The 21362-nt window shown below is 41.6% G+C and overlaps 1 protein-coding gene across 1 annotated transcript in view; it reads left to right on the forward strand.

Annotated features, from left to right (window-relative positions):
• fzd3b (frizzled class receptor 3b) overlaps nt 1-21362 on the forward strand; it is a 29986-nt gene that overhangs the window by 4865 nt on the left and 3759 nt on the right. Inside the window, exons 3-7 of the mRNA XM_070829612.1 lie at nt 16377-16573; nt 18310-18612; nt 18753-18915; nt 19324-19623; nt 19907-20158. Of these exons, the coding sequence (XP_070685713.1) occupies nt 16377-16573; nt 18310-18612; nt 18753-18915; nt 19324-19623; nt 19907-20158 (1215 nt within the window). The remainder of the gene's footprint in view (nt 1-16376; nt 16574-18309; nt 18613-18752; nt 18916-19323; nt 19624-19906; nt 20159-21362) is intronic.

A 21362-nucleotide genomic window follows, 5' to 3' on the forward strand; every position in this document is an offset into this window, starting at 1 on the left:
TTCAGGTCATATCACATGATGAATGTTTGCTCTGCCTCAGTGGCAAAGCTTTCGTGCCTTGGCTTTCTTGCAAAATACATCAATCATTCCAGTGAGATGTTGTGTTACTTTCATTTTTGTTTCCTTTAAGTTTCCTTCAAGTCGTAGGTTGAGACATATTAAAGCTCTGGATTCAAAAACATTTTAAAACCCTGTTTCGACTAGGGTGGTGTTGTGCCCTCAGTGAGTCCTCAGTTTGACTGACACTGGAAATATTGCTTTTTCTCCTTTTTTTTCTTTTTAGATGTCAAGCTAAGCCAAAAATGGATTATCCTTCAGTGTGTGTGCACAATTAACATCCCAGGCCACGTTTATTTAGTGTTTGAGTGACAGGCTGAGGCACAGAACAGTATTTCTCTTGTGTGTAATTGCTGAGCCAGGCTAAGGGCTAACTGTACAATATTACAATAGAATTTTGTGTGTGTGTGTGTGTGTGTGTGTATGAGTGACAGGGGAGGGTAACGGTGCCAGCTGTCATCTTTCACTAGTGCTAACTAGCTGCTAATCTCTCGCTCAGTCCCACAATGAAGACATTGATTCCCTCAGACCAACCGCCACCCCATCTGCCATAATAGTCAATTAAACCTGAGGGAAGAGGGCGAGAGAGACTGAAACATAAGAGGGGCAAGTGGAAGAGAAGGGAGATGAATTTGGAATGTGAGATTGTGTGACGAGTGAAATTATTTCTTTTGGAATATGTTTGTGTGTGTGTGCTTGTTCGCTTGCATGCTTTTGTGTCAGTATGTTACATAGGAATATGGTCTGTACTGTCCATCTGCCACAGGGTGTTATGGTTCCCAGAGGATGTGCTGTAGGTTGTGACATTGTTTGAGGTTGAGGCACGTTAGCCACAGGGATTCAGACTAATGACATCACTGGGATTGTGTGTCTGCACGAGGAGACAAGAACTGATCACATGGCTTGAACCTCATGTCAAGTTCTTCTTAAAAGTGAAGATTATTTTCTTTTTTTCCCATAAATAAATGACATATTCATAGTTTATATTAAAGTGACAAATTACCTGATACTTCCTGTCAACAACATACTTGACATGTAATAACTATTAGAACTAATGAATGTCAGCTTGTTTATGTGTGGAGATTCTGGTGCAGTAACAAAGAAAGATGGTCAGAAACAGGGGATGTTTTCATGGGCGGACTGAGCCCTTAAACAAGACTTAAGACAGTTATGAAACCGAGAACAGCTCATTATGCCAATTATTGTTGTTATTATTAACATCATTGTTAAATATATTAACAATGATAATAAACTGGCACACATGATGGGAGAGATGCAGCGCCTGAGGCCTCTGGAGCCCACATGTCTGCTTGGCCAGGGAATTTCCCCTTGAGTTTATGGGCAGATATTTGGCTTTCTGCACTGGAGTTTTATTTAGCTATTAACTGTCTAAGATATTCGAGTTATTTACAACAACATAGTCTGGGCCTTGGTTCTACATTCTTTCAAATCAGTTGCTTCAAAACCTAAATTCTCCTTTTTTGTATTTTTTTAAAATAGATTTGCTCACATCTTGAGTCTTGCAGTCTTTATCATTTGGATCCTGGAGTGAAAGAGATTAGAGAGCCCCTGGTCAGTTAGAGAAAGGCTACAATAGAGCACACTGTTTGTAAAGCAAATAGACAGCAACCATAGCTTTGAATGAAGGGATCTAGAGCTGCCAGTCACTGCGTTTACATGCCCACTAGAAAATCAGGTTATTGAAGAAATCAGGTTTAGGCAGGGACTTTATCAGTGTGTTTACTCACACTGCAATGACCTCATTACTATAAAACCCACCTTTACATGCAGCTGATCAGTAGTTACATCTATTTGTCATCTACAGTGCAATCTCAGTAATATGAGGTTGCACAGTTTGTCCTGCATGTTTCTGCAATTTACAGTTTACTGTTCAGCTCTGAAAAACAGCTCACTTAGACTTTTTAGTTCAGTGTAAGTGTCAGTTTATAATTAACAAGCATGCTTGGGCTGGTTGGACTATGATATGATGTATAGATAGTGCAACAGTATATATTTGGCAATACCATTTCCACCACAGGAGCTATTCTCATGTGAGCTCACAAATCCAGCTGCCTTGCAAGGTATCGTGATTTGGTCAGACATGGAGGAGGAGAGTGAAACTGTAAACACAGAGGAGGAGGAGGAGGAGGAGGAGGTATATCCCACTGACTGAAGTCAGGCTGATATTCATTTGCACCTGTTAACCCTAAAACCTGCAACGCTTGAAATTACTGTTCCCTTAAAGCGGCCACTCTGAAAGAATGTTAGATTTATTTAGATTTAATGTAACTGGTTACTGTTAAAATAGTCAAATGTAATGAAAGGTTATCATGGTTATTATAAACCACTTCTTATTTGAATTTACAGAACAATTACTGTATCATGATATATAACGTTACTGTGATATAAGATGACATATATCGTGATGGTGATTGTGGCCATATTGCCCCACCATCACATGTAATTGTATTGTCTTTCATTCTACTACACAGCTCGTATACATGAGACAGAATGTATGTACATATCCAAGAAACAAGTCTTTACATACATTTAGGAAATCAAGCTACCACAGAGAGCTGGCAGCGACCTCAATACTAAAGTGCATGTAAACACAATCAGGCATTCTCCCTTCACTCAGCAGGGCTCTGATTACATGCACAAGTAGCCATTTGGAAGTAATGTGATGCTAATATGGTAAACTGGAAGAATATAATGCCCTATATGATGCCTTCAAGTAATTAAATGCACCTTTTCTCTTCAAGGTTTTCACTAATTTAATGAAAGCTAACCCTAACAGGAAGGAAGGATTGGTATTAGAGCGCAAGGAGTTAGACACTTCACAGTCTATGTGTGGTTTGACTGCTGATGTTTTTCTAAAGTGACTTTTAGACTTGCACAATGCTAATTAATTTCTCATATTTGGCTATGGTCCAATTAAGACACATTACTGCAGTAATGCAGCCTATTGAGGGCCCCAAGTCACATTTCAAAACACATCAATGTAATGGAGAGCCTTTCTTATCCCACAAGACCACCCTTGTTTTATAACTCCACCTACTGCAGAGAGGACAGCTGGGGGGGTAGACTTTTAGTAAACTGTTTAGTCATATACTTGGCCTCAAAATCACAATTTTCTTTGCTTGTTTTTCTTTGTTGAAATCATTTCATTACTTATTTTATGAATCCAGAATTATTTAATGAATGGAACTGTAGTTAAGAAAGTGAAGATTTTGCTGGAATAAATGATTTGCAGATGAATCTGTGGGAAGAGCAGGAGGGGAGAAAGGACAAAATGTTAAAAAGAGAAAATGTGCAGGGCAGTTGGACAGAAAGAGAATGTCAAAGACAAAATAGAGGGAAATACTGACAGAGTGACAGGTTGTGTAAAGTCTTTAGACCTTACTGTCTCCGGTGTTTGTGTTTCCCTCAGTATGGGGTCCTGTCCTTCAAAATAAAACTGCTCTGTTTAAGAAGAGCCACCCCGGGGCCACCAGGTCCCCACAACAGAAAGAGTTGGTGTGTGCCAAATCTGGAGAGTTTGAGGCTGTTGGGCTTTAGTGTGGTGTGTTGTGTTTTCTTCTTTGTGTGTGTGTGAATATGAAAGAGAGAATTAGCTTTTACAGAGGTGTGTTTTTGTGAGTGTGTGTGATGGCTTGGTCGTGTTTGTGTGTGTGAGTGTGTGAGAGTGTGAGAGTGTGTGAGTGTGTGAGTGTGTGTGTTCGTTCATGGTGTTCAGTGCATCTGAAGAGGCTGATTAACCTATTCACTGTGGCAGAGACAGACAGGTCCTCATTCATTTGAAAAGTTCCCGTTTATTTCAGCTGAACTCTTGATTATCCTGCTTATTCCAACAGAGTCTATTGAAGCTGCCAGCCCAAATGAAGCAATTATTTATTTATGCACAGAACAAAGGCACTGCCTGGTGCTGTTTTTTGGCAGACTTTTCCCATCAGCATAGCTGTTACTGCTGCTTATCCAGCTTCACAATGCCAAGTAAAGAGAGATTTGAGGAAAGATTTTCTGCTGCTCAAATACTGCTCAGAAGCTCGCTGTAAATATAGCACTGTAGGTTTCCATGAAAATATGAAGCAGTTCCCCAACCCGATAACATCATTCTTAGTGTGCGGGGACAATGTACAGTTGGATGCATCACCAGCATGCTTCAGGTGTAACTGCAGGACATCAAAAACATAAAACCAAAGTGACGTCTGCCATGTTTTCAATACAATGATGTAAAATATGCAAAAGAAATGTCACATTTGAGAAGTTGGGACCAGCGAACATTTGGCCCTTTTGTTTGATAAATTACTTAATTATTCATTTTATTAATAGATAATGATGGTTTGGAACCCAGACAGGAAAGTTATATTGCATGTCTGGGATTACTGTCTGAATTATTGTTGATAGATTTCTGTAGATTAGTATGACTAATCACCTAATCAACTAATCAGTTCAGCACTATTTCACGCACCTGTTCAACCCAGCGTCCACCCTGTTCTAGTATCAGTGGTGTATTGATGACAGTGGAGGTCCTTCTTTCTCTCTTCTGTCTTTTTATATTCATGCTGCTCACTCCCTCCAGACCATCCAGATGTTTATGTCACATCTAACTGACTCTGACTTTGGCTCCTCTCTGTATCCCTCCATGGTACCCTTCCTAGGTCTGCCGTGCTATATAGACTGTGTGTTCTGTTGGTCCAGCTCTGATAAAACACATAAATATAGGTTATCCGTGTCTTATGGTCTTAATCTGAACCCATGACCCAGCCTGGGAACCGTGTGTGTGTGTGTGTGTGTGTGTGTGTGTGTGTGTACGTCTAGTGAGAGATGTTTAACCCTCACTGCTAAGCCCAACTTCACACACACACACACAAACACACACATCATTGATCCCCTTCTCATGCAAAGCCACTCAACTCAAGGCAGCTCTAACATTTTCAGCATACTGCAGGCCAGGACCAGCATCAGCATTAAGAGCTCTGGTGCTACTAATTGTGCACTTATCGAGACACATGCAACTCTCAACTCTCCCAAAATAGCTTGTGTATGAATCCATACGGTCGCATGGATTTTTAAACAGTTCAAGTCAGTGCCAATAGAGAATAGCTAGACATGTTTCATTTTGATTTTAGAAAACAATGTCACTTGGATTGTCTGTGAGTAATTTTGCTCTGCTTTATGTCCACATTATTTGCAATTTCTCTATAGTTTGGTAAAATGGAAGAATGCGTTCACAGGATACCAGAGTTGCTCTTCTTGCATGTGGTGCACTTCTGCTTGTGTACATCTATTTCCTCTCCTTCCTCTCCAGCACTGGCCCAGCCCCAGCATCCCACTCACTCCATGACTCACCCAATTAGTCCAAGTCACCCTTCCTTCTCTCTCCAACTTCTAGGATCTGTTAGATATCTGTTCACATTTCGCCTCGAATCTAATCTTGAACATTGATACATCCACTCTGTGATCAACATGGCTGCTTTTATATTATTATCATTATTCTGATTATGAATTTTAACAGATGAAAGAGGTTTAACAAACCTGTCGAGCAGAGAAGCAGTGTATTTTCCTTTTTCCTCCTGAGTGATTGTCTAATGTTGTACACTCAGGAGATAGAGTGGTCACTAAACAGACAGTATAATAATAGAGGAAATTACCAGAGATGGTAAAAAAAATTTTGGTTTGGGACACAAATAACTCAGGTATGTGTGGTTTAACTGCAACCTCAGGAGGGGTGTTTACCAGGAAACGTGTTACCATATGAATGAATTTGTACAAGATTATGCTTTGCAAGCAGTTTTTAAATCATAATTATATAAATATTATTTATAGTTTCAGATTTGATGATTTCTGTATGATTAATGCTAATTGTTGATGCCTCAAATGCTGCAGGTCTTCATCTGACTGTAACAGAGCGCATACGTATGTGCTAAGCAGATGGATATGCACAGGCGGTTCGGATGGTGTTAGGACGTGTGGGTGCTATCTGACTCAGCTCCATTGTCACACTCTCGGCTCCCCATCTACATCTCTATCATTTCATCTGACCCTCTCTCCTACGCCTCTCAGTTTCTTTTGCTCTCACTTCACACTGATAGGACTGCTTTGCCGGGTGAAACCATCCAAAAAGCACAAGGAGCGCACACAATGTGTTTGTGCTGCGTGTGTGTGTGCATATGCGCGCGCACACACACACACACACGTGCTTTACCCTGATCCTCAATGAGACACGTCCCTGTGAGAACCTCCACATTACCTGTTGCCATGGTAGTTAAATAGGCAGAGAAGGAAGGGGGGAATGAAGGGAGACAGACAGGCGGGGAAGGGGAGGGAAATTGGATGATGAGTGGATGTTTTGGACTAAACCAACAAGAGGAGCAGGGAAAGGTCTGGTAATAAAAAGGAAAGAGAGGAAAAAAGATTCACACTCATAGCTAAGCCATTGTTTGAAAAATATAATATAATATGGATGCTAGTTGTCTTTGAAGATAAGAACAGTAATAGAAATATCCGTGATCTCATCTCACCTCACGCTTATCGCCATTTTTCTGTGGCTATTTATGTGAGTATAGCTAGCTAACTGCGTAGAAACATGTCCCCCTACGCCTGCTACGCTTGGTCACTTGTAGCCCTAACTGAGGGAAATAGTCGTCAGTGCAGCATAACACCAGACCTATTTGAATCGTTGAACAAATCACAGATGTAGGCAGCGATTGGAGGGTCGTTCATTCAGAGAGTCATTCCTGATTTTATGTCAGTGGTTCTGAGATTTAGCTGTTGACGAGGTCAAGAGTTTAGAGAAGCATTGGATCATATTGTCTCAGGTACATGTCTTTTCTAAGCAGAAACATTTCTCAATGATTCTCAGACTTAAAAATAATTGAGAAGACTGAGCTTGTGAGAGTGAGTGTCTCTATAAGGCTGGAAATGCAGTAAATGCTGGCTAAATTATGTTGTGTGCTGAATAATATTTGAGAATTAAAAATGTCAATAATGACTCATTGGGAGAAATAAGGTTCAAATGGACGAGATTGATAAGCAGATAAGTGATAAAAGAAAAAAGGGAGGCAAATTGACACAAAATTAGAGCTAAAGCAAAACATTTGAAGACGAGTGGGAGTTTTTGGGAAAAGCAAAAAATAATGGGATATGGTAAAAATGCATGTTAATAATTTGTACTGAGATTATTTAGCAGAGAAATTTAGGAGTAGATAGAAGTTGGATGACTGAAAAGATACCAAGGGATGAGGACAGTGAAGAGTAGGTGTACTGGGTTTAAACCGAGAAGAGAGGAGAGAGGGAGTATACTGATGGTGGTGTTGAATAGTTTTGTTTTAAAATGACAGGATAAAGAAGTAGGGGAAGTCAATGAATGCTGATGTCTGAAGAGAAAAAAGGAGCAAGAGAAGTGGAGGAGGAGGATAAGTACATGTCAGCGTAATTGCCAGGAGTAAATGGGAGGCAAGGAAAATAAGAGATGAATACAGCAGAAAGAAGATAGGAGGAGAGGAGGAGGGGAAGTGAACGTGAAGGGGAATGCTATTAACGGCTTTGTCCGGTCCTCCCGACTGAACGATGGACGGACACGGATAAACGAACAAATGAATGAAAGAGGGAGAGAGTGTGAGAGAAGGGTGCCCCTTTCTTAACTGTCTTTTCAGAGATTAGGGAGGAGAGCATCGCGGTCTGTTCAGCTCATCTATTCATGGACAACGCCTGTCTCTCTCATGAGTGTGTGAGAGGAGAGAAGAGGCAGGCACGTAGCCAGAGAGAGTGTGAGTGTGTCTTACGCTGTGCATTTGTCTATGAACACATTTATCATGTGTGCATTATGGAGCGAGAAAGTAGAAAATGTTACTTGAGATTAAATCTAGCCAATAAAAGAGGAGAAGACAGATGCAGCAGCAAGAAAACAATGGTGCGCCCAGGGAATAAAATAGTAAATAAGATGTGAGCTGGTGCAAGGAGAGAGAGAGATGGAGGGATCATGTAATTGAAATGTGATTGTGGACTGAAATGTTGCACGAGAGAGAGAGAGGGAAAGAGAGAGGGGGGGAAGAGAGAGAAAGTAATTGGCTCTAATGTATGGATGCAATGAGGGGGATGCAGTTAATAGTTTGAGTGCAAGAACGAAAAATAGAGGGATCGAGTGGCAGCACAGAGTTAGAAGCAAATGGGAATATTGTAGTGTCTGCAGAAACACAGAGAGAGAAATGGGGGATTTAGTTGTAACAGCCAGTGGAAAGGGAATGCTGCAGTTATATTGTAGCTAGCTAATGGAGACAGAGCTGATGTGGTCTGACAGCATTTGTGCTGCGGGGCCAGACAGACTGATTTGACAGTGAGTTGTGGTGCGAGAGAGAGAGAGACGGCACAAGAGGAAGAAAAAGAGATCAAGAGGGTGAGGTGACGTGTCCAGATGGACTTGGGCAAGGTTTAGTAGCAAAAAGCCAGATTGTTCTCATCTGAATTCCTCCTCATCTGTCAGAAAGAGGCACAAGAAATGGTTCATTGCATCTACCAGAGCATTAAAAGATCAACATTTTAGCCCTTTATTGTGGGATTGAGGTTACTGATTAGTTACTTTATAGGCAAGAGTCACCATTGCTTACCAGAGTAAACATTTTGCTGAATTTTAAATGCACTTTGCTTTTATATTTCATTATAAATAGCAGCTTTGATTATCTGATTGACTTTAGACTGGTTTTCTGCATTATGATCAAAAGTACTTAAACAAGCACAAAGTCGATAAAAAGAAATCCCTGACAAGTCCTGTGGAGGCAAAAGGCAGCGTTACTGCTTTGAAAACCCAGGACCAGATAAGATATTGCACACATCTGATGTTTTCATTTTATTGAACACCAGAACACTGAGTCTGCAACGAAAGTCAAAAACTTTTTGAAACCGTTGCTGCCAGTTCAGGAACTTTTTCTTTGGAGGCTTAGACCCAACAGCCCGTCACCTTGATCTGACCACGACACAAAGCTGGTGACAGTTTCAGGAAGTGTGTATGTGTATGTGTGTGTCCGTCTCAGGTTCTCACACTCTAAATACTCTTTCTGATCCATTTGACTCCCTAATCCACCGGGAAACCACCACTCTTTTCTCTATTCCACTCCAGTTTTCTCCTTTTTTACTCCCTCCCTCCCTCCCCTCTCCTCCTCCCCCTCCTCCTCCTCCCCCTCTCCTCCTCATACACTTGACAATGTGTATGAGTTTCTGCAGAGTTGGCTAACTGGATTTTCTACAACCACTCTACAACACATCCCCCTCAAATGGACTTATAAATGGACTACTTATATATATATATATACGTATCACACATGCCCCAAAACCCATACAAGTTTTCCTGTTTTGGGTCTGAATCCAGATCAATGCAACTCCACCCCCCACCTCAAAGAGAGGGGGGGGGGGGGGCATAGTGTAAAATGAATGAAATTGATGAGTGGAGCAATAAAAATGTAATTAGTTTAATAATTAGTTGGAGATTCTTATGGTGTCAACATATTTTGTAATTAGACCAATTTTGGCAACATTGGAGAACAAACTGTTGATTGTAAAAGTCTCCAGTTGCAAACCTTGTTAAAATGAGCCAAAACAACTTACTCTCTGATCGTACGATCTACGTATGGTTTCCAAAAGATTTCTCATTGTGTAAGTAAAGATTGTGTGAAAATGGCATGTCATGGGATTGTGGATTTTGTGGAGATCAGCATGTAGTTTAATCCTCGTCCTTAGCGGGATCATCAGTAGGAGGAGTGATGGGCTGCTGATGGTCAGTGGCATCCAAACTTTCAGCTTTGGTCAGCAGTTGCTGTGCAACAGTGCTCTGTCATATTGTCATCATATATATTGGTTTTAATCCCCAACACACCCACTAAACAGGTCACATGGCTCATTCTACCAGAAAAGCTTTGGTGCAAAAAGTTTTCACATGCAAACACCCACTGTGCTTTTTTATGCTGTACGTACTGCAGTGCTTCTGCAGCTATTGGTATCTCTTGTTTGCCAAAAGCGTAATTGCTTGCATTACGTGACTGTTAATCATATGCCCCTTTCTTTCTGCCTCTCTTTCTTTCCGTTTTCCTTTGTTGCTTTTTTTACTTGAAGTTTTTTTTTCTCCTATTTCTTTCTCTCTCCCTCCCCCTGGATTTCTTTGGAGAGACGGAGTAAAGAGAAAGAAACTTAATCCCTCTATTGAACAAGAGGTGGACCAGTCAGGGGCTTTTTTTCTCATTTTCCTCTGTGTCAAAAAACCACCCTGCTTCTCATTCCTCTTCTCAATCCAAATCCTCACAATTGCCTGTCCAAATCACACATTGATTTTGAATTAGAGTTTCGTCCAGCATTGTCTGTCAACTTACCACTGTTATGTTTCAGAATTTATTAGTAGCATTTGTGTTTAGGCAATCTGATATTTTAGCTACTAGAAGTTGTCAAATGGAAATGTGTTATTGGTGACTGTATTTTATTTATTTTAATTTTTTTTATTTTTGAATCCAGTTATTGGCGAGCAATTGAAAATGTCAAGTATAAGTTACTTTATTTTGATACAGTGGGTTTTTTCTAAATATTGTAAACAATAGGTTCAAATAATTGTAATTTGTACATATATACATATGTTTGATGCTAAGGTCATGACTTGATATAGGTGTGTAGGTTTTCCCACACAGGAGTTGAATAAACAGCACTTAGAGCGCTTATAAAGTTTAAACAATAAAATGTGCCTGTGAAATGGTTCTACGGGCTGAGGTCGTGCCACCATTCATACCATTTTAAAGCTATCTGGGGGGGACGTCAAGTTGGAGCATTGCATGATGGATGGCGTTTTGGCATAACATGTTTTGCATGTGGACACTGAATGAATGGCGGATTTTATTTTCTGCATTAGGTAGGCGGAAGTTAAGCTACTTTTTTTTTCTGTACTTTTAGTACATAATTTTGACTGAGAGTCAGTGTGGTCCACCACGGTGGCTTGTGTTAAAATGCAGCAGTGCCAACAACAGCACAAAGGCATTTTTACTGTGAGACCAATGTCACAGAGGGGCTGTGAATTGTTGGAACCACAACTTAGTTAAATAAATGTCATACTGTAGAAAAAATGGGGCCTGAATTCATATTATATGTGAGAGAAACAAGCAGGGAGAGAGAGATTTATTACAGGAAGCTGATGCACTATATTTCCTTTCCTCTTTTATCCTCTTCTCCCCTTTCGTATCTCCTTCTACATCTTTCCATCTTTTAGTAGCAGTCTGCACCCCCAGGCTATTTTGCTAGCTTTTCAGTTTTCCTTTCCCTGCTCTTCCATTACAACTGACTACAAAATGCCAGACAATTCATTCTAGTCCTCCTTGAAACGCCCTCCCCTCCCCTCCCCTCCAATACTCTCTCGTTGGGTGGCACAGTTAGGCCACTTAATATCAATATTCTCTTTATGGTAGGAGATGGGGAGCAATTGCCCTGACCGTCAGAATAATTGCACACAGATATCTGCACACACGCCCTGACTTGTGCACACACACAAGCATTGCAAACTCACACACTGGAAAACACAATAACTGGGACATTCTTGCACAGAATACAAGAACAATGACACACATACACATGCACACACGCGTAACCTCACATGCATGGGAGAAATGGGCAGAATGGGGGCACACAAAATGGGAGTCACTAGGAGTCTTACTAGCAGGAGACATGAAGAAAGCTCCATTCTGCTGGGCAGTGAGACACACTCATGCAGAAAGCAACTACCACTCACTTAAGTGCGGCCTCAGGCTCGTACCAGAAGTATGACTGAGAGAGGTGGACAGACCGGGACAAAAAGATTGTTTTTCAGAGTGATGCCCATATCAGTATTTGTTGGGGACAAGAAAACCTTCAAAGCCTGACTGAGGTTAAAAACTCTTTGCATTGGTCACATGCTAATAGATTTTAATTTTGTCATAATATGTGTGTTGTGTGTTAATGTACTCGTGCTCACGCTACACTGTCAAGTCTAGGATGGAGTGTTTTACACATCAGTGTAACTGAGACAATGTCATATAACTGACATACACACGTGGACAAAATTGTTGGTACCCCTCTGTTAATGTTAAGAAAAACCCACAATGGTCACTGAAATCACTTGAAACTTACAAAAGTAACAATAAATAAAAATTTACTGGAAATTAACCATTGAAAATCAGCCATTACTTTTGAATTGTGGTTCAACAGAATTATTTAAAAAAACAAACTAATGAAACAGGCCTGGACAAAAATGATGGTACCTCTATAAAAGATTGAAAATAATTTGACCAGAGGAACATGTTTAACTCAAGTGTGTCCTTTAATTGGCATCACAGGTGTCTTCAAACTCATAATCAGTCAGTCTGCCTATTTAAAGGGTGACAAATAGTCACTGTGCTGTTTGGTGACATGGTGTGTACCACACTGAACATGGACCACAGAAAGCGAAGGAGAGAGTTGTCTCAGGAGATTAGAAAGAAAATTATAGACAAGCATGTTAAAGGTAAAGGCTATAAGACCATCTCCAAGCAGCTTGATGTTCCTGTGACAACAGTGGCACATGTTATTCAGAAGTTTAAGATCCATGGGACTGTAGCCAACCTCCCTGGACGTGGCCGCAAGAGGAAAATTGATGAGAAATTGAAGAGACGGATAGTTTGAATGGTATCCAAAGAGCCCAGAACAACCTCCAAAGAAATTAAAGGTGAACTCCAAGGCCAAGGTACATCAGTGTCAGATCGCACCATTCGTCGTTGTTTCAGTCAAGGTGGACTTCATGGGAGACGACCAAGGAGGACACCACTGTTGAAAGCAAATCATAAAAAAGCGAGACTGGAATTCGCGAAAATGCATATTGACAAGCCACAAAGCTTCTGGGAGAATGTCCTTTGGACAGATGAGACAAAACTGGAGCTTTTTGGTAAGGCGCATTATCTCTATGTTCATAGACGCAAAAATGAAGCATACCAAGAAAAGAACACTGTCCCTACTGTGAAACATGGAGGAGGCTCGGTTATGTTCTGGGGCTGCTTTGCTGCATCTGGCACAGGGTGTCTTGAATCTGTGCAAGGTACAATGAAATCTCAAGACTATCAAGGCATTCTGGAGAGAAATGTGCTGCCTAGTGTCAGAAAGCTTGGTCTCAGTCACAGGTCATGGGTCTTCCAACAGGATAACGACCCAAAACACACAGCCAAAAACACCCAAGAATGGCTAAGAGAAAAGCATTGGACTATTCTGAAGTGGCCTTCTATGAGCCCAGATCTAAATCCCATTGAACATCTGTGGAAGGAGCTGAAACATGCCATCTGGAGAAGACACCCTTCAAACCTGAGACAACTGGAGCAGTTTGCTCACGAGGAGTGGGCCAAAATACCTGTTGACAGGTGCAGAAGTCTCATTGACAGTTACAGAAATCGTTTGATTGCAGTGATTGCCTCAAAAGGTTGTGCAACAAAATATTAAGTTATGGGTACCATCATTTTTGTCCAGGCCTGTTTCATTAGTTTGTTTTTTTAAATAATTCTGTTGAACAACAATTCAAAAGTAATGGCTGATTTTGATTGTTTAATTTTCAATAAATTTTTATTTATTGTTACTTTTGTAAGTTTCAAGTGATTTCAGTGACCATTGTGGGTTTTTCTTTCATTAACAGAGGGGTACCAACAATTTTGTCCACGTGTGTAATTACCTGTAATGTCACTGTAGCCACTGCAGACTCTTATGAATCTGTTCTTTTTGACATATTCAGTGTCAACTTTATTAGGCACACCTGTACAATCCAGTATAATTCAATATAACAGCTCTGCCATGAAGTTTACAATGTTCAGTGTTTATTGACTGAAAAGATAGTGCTGTAATGGACTATAATATACTGTATTTGTCCAAGCTGAGACTTTTGGGTTTACTGTCACATCATGCTAAAATTAGTTAGCATTGCAGCCAGGCCTTAGCTGAGGACTTTCATCAGGATGCTTAAATATGATTGTGATCAGTCCTATAATCAGGCTCAGTCCTCTACAGTTGGCTACTAAGACATCTCAGTGAAAGTTGTTGTGAATGCTGCACCACTTTCCCATCATTTCTCCAGTGTAAATCACAGGAGTGTTAGAGTCGGCATTTAACATACATAAACAAACATCATTTTATATTCTGAGTGTTGTGGTTCAATTGTAAGGCACGCTGAATCACATCTCAACTGTAATAATCTTCTCCTTTTAATAAAACTAAAATCTCATGAAATGCTCTTAGATTAACCAATAAAAAACTCTCCTTTTCAAAGTCAGGGCTGAAATTTTAATGAAAGAAGATAGAATGACAGACTAAGTTATTTTATGAATCTAGCACATAGCTCAGTCATTTACTATTCCTTCTACACATAACTATATTTAATAGCCTGTCTACTCAGCTATGAGCTTTAGTCCACAGTGGAAACTCGTGGTTTCTGTCTCTTTCTCTGTCCCAACATACTGAGGCTTGCGTGTTCACACACTAGGAAAAAAATGCACGGGTTGTAAATTATTGAATGGAGCTGAGTTGTGTGTGTGTGTGTGTGTGTGTGTGTGTGTGTGTGTGTGTGTGTGTGTGTGTGTGTGTGTGTGTGTGTGTGTGTGTGTGTGTGTGTGTGTGTGTGTGTGTGTGTGTGTGTGTGTGTGTGTGTGTGTGTGTGTGTGTGTGTGTGTGTGTGTGCGCGTGTGCCTGCTCACATGTGTTTCTGTGCAATACTCTAAACTATGTCACACAGCTCATGCACTACTGCACCCATTTACTGGTGGAACATCTCTCCAATGTGCAGATCTAGAGCACAGCAATTGAGAACGATCAAAACATACTCACAAGGCCTGACTACACCCACACACACCCACACACACACACACACTTACTGATGCATGGGTATTTGCACGAATGCACTCATACAGTCTGTAAGCATAGACTGTAGCTTTTGTTGCAAGCAATCAATGTAAGTGTACTGTTTTGTGTCACATGTACACATGTTTAATACACACACACACAGTGTGCAGTGCAGTGCTGTGTGCGATCAAGCCAAGTGTTTTGTTTCATTGCAATAGTCCCCAGTCATTGTTGTCGTGGTTCTGCTCTGGTTTCTCTGTTATCTCTTTTCAAAGCTGCATTGAAAACTCAGCTTTAGTGCAGCCAGATGATATTAACTTTTACATAGCCGAATAGATGCAGGTCACTGTGCACGCATGACCAGTGAACAGCGTACAGTGCACATAGTGTGACTGTGGCTGATAGTCTGCTGATCCATGAGCACATCAGTACAATATGTTATTCATATTGAGTGTGCATGCTGCACAACGGCAGTATGTATCGAAAACATGAAGCTCATCTGAAGTGCAAGAGCTACTTGCACTGTTTCTGCATACTCATTCACAAAGGATATTTTTTTTTAATGTTGCACTGTGCATTCTCAATATTAAAGTCCTAGTTTAATTTCTGTGGAGCAGCATGTTTTTTGCAATAAAGTGATGAATAATTCACCTGTCGGCATGAGCAGAAGGAACTACCACCTAAACTTCATCAACAGAAAAGAGGCTACAGTATTGGTCACAGTCCGGCAATGGATGGTTGCCTCTGTGTTTTTAGAGCTCACACAGAATCCCCACAGTTTGTTCATGGGCATGTCACCAGTAGTTGTTAACGGACACACTAAGGGTGCTTTTTGTCCACTTTGTCCACTCACATTTTTCCAATCATTCTGGGGATTGGAATGGACAGCCTGAGGGTCACAGGCCTGACCCTGACCCTTGAAACATTAGACCACCACTACCGGGGACAGAATCTATAGTCTTTAATGTGTAGATAGCCCTGCTGTTTGTTTGTCCGGTCTATTGACACATTGCTGTGGCTCAACCTTCAGAGGTCTGTCTTTGCTGTGTCCTACTTCAAAGGGATGTTTGGTAATATGATTGCTGCTATACATATTTCATGAGCTTCTAAATATTGATGGACTACTGAGTAGTGTAAGTTGCAGATGAGTTGAAACACATTTGTCCCCTCTCTGACACTCCCTCCATCCTCTTTGATGGCTATTTCAGGTTAAATATGAGCCTTCTCATATGTGCCACTGATAGCATGTGTGTGTTTGTGTGTGTGTTAACATCATGTACACTTTTCTCACATGCATGACAGATTAAATAACAACCTTGTCAAACTAGTTTCCACTGATATTGAGATATAACATGGGAAAGATGAAATATGTTACACTATTTTGCTCTCAGTTAATGTCATGGAGTTGTGTTGCAGGTTCTGACATAAATTAAAAGCTGTCTTTCTGTTTTTCTCCTCTGCAGCCTTTTCATCCCATGGTAAACCTTGTGTGCAGTGCTGACCTGAGGATGTTCCTGTGTGCCCTGTACGCCCCGGTGTGCACCGTGTACGGCCAGGTGTCCATGCCATGTCGATCCCTCTGCCAGCGGGCCAAGGATGAGTGCCACAAACTCATGGAGATTTTCGGAGTAGCCTGGCCAGATGACATGGATTGTAGCAGGTGTGTATGTATGTGTGTTATATTTTAAATCTAACTGCAAGCAGGGTGTTGGAGCGCCTGACATAATACAACTGGTATGTTTACCGAAATGTGTTTTGCATACACAGCACTGTTCAAAAGTCAGGTGGTGTGAGGAAATGCTGTAAAGTAAAAATGCTTTCAAATTTTTATCAGTTTACAAAACAGAAGAAAAATCTAAATCAAATCAATGTTTGCTGTGACCTCCCTCTGCCTTCAAACAGCATCAGTTCTTCAGGTACACTTGCACACAGTTTTTGAAGGAACTCAGCAGGAAGGTTGTTCCAAACATGTTGGAGAACGAACCACAGATCTTCTGAGGATGTCGGCTGCCTCAGATCCTCCTGTCTCTTCATGTGATCCCAGACAGACTGGTGATGTTGAGATCAGGGCTCTGGGGGGGGGCACACCATCACTTCCAGGACTCCTTGTTCTTCTTTATGTTGAAGATAGTTCCCAATGACACTGGCTGTATGTTTGGGGGTCGTTGTCCTGCTGCAGGATAAATTTGGGGCCAATCAGACTCCTCCCTAATGGTATTCATGATGGATGAGTGTCTGCCTGCATTTCTCAGCACTGAAGACACCATTAACTCTGACCAAATCCCCAACTCCAGCTGCAGAAATGCAGCCCAGAACATGTAAGGAACCTCCACCAGCTTCACTGCTGCCTGCAGACCCTCATTATTGTTCTGCTCTCCAGCCCTTCAGTGAACAAACTGCCTTCTGCTGCAGCCAAATGTTTCAGATTTTGACTCTTCAGTCCAGAGCACCTGCTGCTATTTCTCTGCACCCCAGTTCATCTGTTTTCATGCACAGTTGAGTCTCTTGGCCATGTTTCCACGTCAGAGGTCTGGCCAGACTTCTCCAGACAGTAGATCGTGTACCTGGCTAACTGGTTTCTGCTGCTTCTGAGCTGATGGCTGCTGGACATCTTCTGATTTTGAAGGGAAGTAAACATAATGTGTCTTTGATCTTTGAAGTTTCCTTGGCCGACCGCTGCATCTACGGTCCTCAGCGCTGCTCATTTCTTTGTGCTTCTTCCAAAGAGCTTGAACAGCACGTGTTGAAACCCCAGTCTGCTCTGAAATCTTTACCTGGGGGAGACCTTGCTCAGACCTTGCTGATGCAGTAGAACTACCTGGTGTCTTGTTGCTGTGTTCAGTCTGAACATGATGACCTGAGACATGAAGCTGTCTTCCACAGCCTCACCTTGGTAGCAGTTTGGCTGTTCCTCCCCCAGTTTTAAGCCTCCTACAGCTGTTTCTGTTTCAGTCTATGACTGTGTTTCTACCTATATAGGAAATTGATTTGGTATAACTGGTTAATCATACACCTGATTATGATCCTACAAAATCCCTGACTATGTGCAAGTGTACCTGAAGAACTGATGCTGTTTGAAGGCAAATGATGAGGCAAATGAGGCATTTAATTTAGATTTTTCTTCTCTTTGCATTTTGTAAACTGATAAGAATAAACATTTACATTTTATTTATATAATTACATTTTATATTTTTGAAAGTATTCTTACTTTACAGCATTTCTTTACACCTAACTAAGACTTTCACACAGTACTGTACCTCAAATCTGCACTGTTCTGTGCTTGCTGCTTCTGCTTCTCTTTTGCCAACTTCAGCCTTTCTAGTTCACTTTTTTGATCTATCGGTTCAGCTATCTATTATTTAACTACATGGTCTGACTCAGTCGTTCTTTTCCCAGGTTCCCAGATTGCGATGCGCCCTATCCTCGTCCAGAGGACCTGCAAACAGACTCTGACCCCACTGACCAGTCGTCCATGGCTGTCCAGAGAGACTATGGTTTCTGGTGTCCCAGAGAGCTTAAGGTGGACCCAGATCTTGGGTACACATTCATGGGCAGGAAGGACTGTTCTGCCCCGTGTCCCTCAATGTTCTTCAACCAGCAGGAGCTGACCTTCACCCGCTACTTCATCGGAGTCGTCTCCATCGTCTGTCTGTCGGCAACACTGTTCACCTTCCTTACGTTTCTCATTGATGTTACCAGGTTTGAATGGCTTAATGCTTTGACTTATTTTATCAATTTATTTAGCAAGATCACTTCCAAAACAGAATCAATAAATCAATCCATTTTAAAAATAAGAAGAAGGGAGATTTCCTCACAGACATTTTTTCTCCCCCCCTTAGGTTTCGATACCCTGAGCGGCCAATAATCTTCTATGCTATGTGTTATGTCATGGTGTCGCTGGTTTTCTTTCTGGGGTTCCTGTTGGAAGACAGGGTGGCGTGCAACGCAGTCAGTCCTTCCCGGTTCAGAGCTTCAACCATAACACAGGGCTCACACAACAAGGTTAGAGCTTTGGTTAAGTTCCATCCAGTGTCACCACCACAACATCACACATCTCATGGGAATGTTTTAAGAAGCCTTCTTGGGTATCATGCACTGAAACATCTATCCACTTACATGATAGACTCTCCTCAATCTATTTATTTTTAGATACTGTGAATAGAACCAGTTATTTTCACATGATTGATCGTAATGAATTGGATGCACAGGGTTCAGTAGCAAATTGGAACAGCCTTAACATATGATATGATGATATGATAACTAAACTCCAGTAAAATGCTAATTAGATTATTAACTTCAGAGTTTAATTGATTTTAAGTTCTCTAAATCCCAAAGAAAACACAACTGTTAGTGATTCTGACTTCTCCCACATGATTGATCAAAACCTATTGACCCCATTCTCTCTCCCAGGTATGCACCCTCTTCTTCATGGTCCTGTATTTCTTCACAATGGCCGGCAGCGTGTGGTGGGTCATACTGACAATCACTTGGTTCCTGGCTGCTGTGCCTAAATGGGGCAGCGAGGCCATTGAGAAGAAAGCCCTCCTCTTCCACGCTGTTGCCTGGGGGCTCCCAGGGGCTCTGACTGTCACCCTGTTGGCCCTGAACAAAATTGAAGGAGATGGGATCAGTGGAGTGTGTTTCATAGGGCTGTATGACATAGACGCCCTGAGGTGGTTTGTTCTGGCACCGCTCTGCCTCAACGTGGCGGTGAGTACAGTCAGAAGATAAATGAGCGGGTGTGCGGATGAAAGAGTTATTGAGTGGGATGGATGGATGAGTGAACAGATTAATGGATGGGTGGATGATATGATACAAGAGGGGATTGTTGGCTGAAGTTTTGGAGACATGGATAGATGAGTGAATAGGTTGGTGGATGGTTGACAGTCTTTTGGCCTGTGTCAGCCATCCAGCTCTTTAAAAGATAATCATTCATTTTAATTTTGTGTATCTGTCACTAAGTCTATCTTCTTCCTTCTCTGTCTGTCTTCAGGTGGGTGTGTCTCTCCTCTTGGTGGGCATTGTGGCTCTGAACCGAGTGCGCATGGAGATCCCCCTGGAAAAGGAGAACCAGACCAAACTAGTCAAGTTCATGATCCGAATGGGAGTGTTCTCTGTGCTCTACCTGGTCCCCTTGTTAACTGTGATTGGGTGCTACCTGTACGAACACACCTACCGCAGCATTTGGGAGACAACGTGGATGGAGGAGAACTGCAGGCACTATCACATCCCCTGCCCATACAAGGTAATGAGAGAGGGAAGTGAGAAAGTCTCTTTGTGTGTGACTAATGCTTGCCGGGGGGGGTAGATCCAAGGTAGGTAAGGCTTAAAGGTCAGAAAAGATGCCACCAGATTCTCTGCCCATTAACACGGTGCAAATATGAATAGCTTCAATAGTTGTGATCAGTTGCACTGTAACTGTAGACTTAGATCCCCAGATATCACAAGATAAATATGTCTTCTGTCTTCGACCTTCTGTGTGAAAACAGATGGCCTCTCAGGGTCTGCCTGTCAGCTCAGCTGGACATTGAAAACAAATATGCAGACACACTCTTAATCTTGACAGGGTATCCAGCTGTATTCCTGTCACAGCTCATGCTGCAGCATGCAGGCTCCGCCTGATCTCTCTCTATCTCACTCACTCACACACACGGTGTGTGCTGTCACACTGCCAAAAGTTAGCTGGGTGAAGCACTCAGTTGCCCACCGTGTTTTTCTCTCCTCATTAAGACACTGGGACACCTTGTTTGTTCATGAGTGAGGAAAGGTGTGTGTGAGAATAGTAAATGAACCAGGATCAATGAGGGCACATAGTGCTTCCCCTGTGAAAGGACTCCTTAGAGGTGCATATATATTCAAGAATGGACACCAGGTCATTAAAAGATAGTTCTTTTTTTATCCTTAGCCTTATTGTGGTAGTTATCATTTCTATCAGTATGATAATGTATGTGATAATGTACTCACTAAAGTAATTGCAGAGATTTGGAAACAAGATATTGTGACGGCTCCACTGCATGGTTCACTCTGCAGCAAGATTAATGGGTTAATGAGGTATGTTGAGCCTAAAACCAGAGTTTTCAACATCACCAACGTCTTTTTTAACCTGTCTGGATCGCCATAGTAAGTTATGCTGCTCATCTAACCTGCTCCAGAAGAGGTTATGTTCAGAGTTTCATATTTGAATAGACTGTGAAAAGCACAAACAGTTTTTTCCGCCACAGGTAAAGTTTGTGATGTAGATATAAACCTCCATCCATCATTTCTTAAATTCTTCATGGGTCTCCACCCGACTTGTTCGTCTTTACTGAAGTAGGCTACACACATCAAACGGCCCCTTTCATGGGAACGTCCACAGAGTTTGGTGAAGAAAATCTGGGTTAACAACGATAGTGTATAAACATTGTGATACCCATTATCTCTGATTGGGGTTTTAGGTTTTGTGGAGCTGG

This window comes from Pempheris klunzingeri, chromosome 1, assembly GCF_042242105.1.
Source record: "Pempheris klunzingeri isolate RE-2024b chromosome 1, fPemKlu1.hap1, whole genome shotgun sequence".
Classification (NCBI taxonomy): domain Eukaryota; kingdom Metazoa; phylum Chordata; class Actinopteri; order Acropomatiformes; family Pempheridae; genus Pempheris; species Pempheris klunzingeri.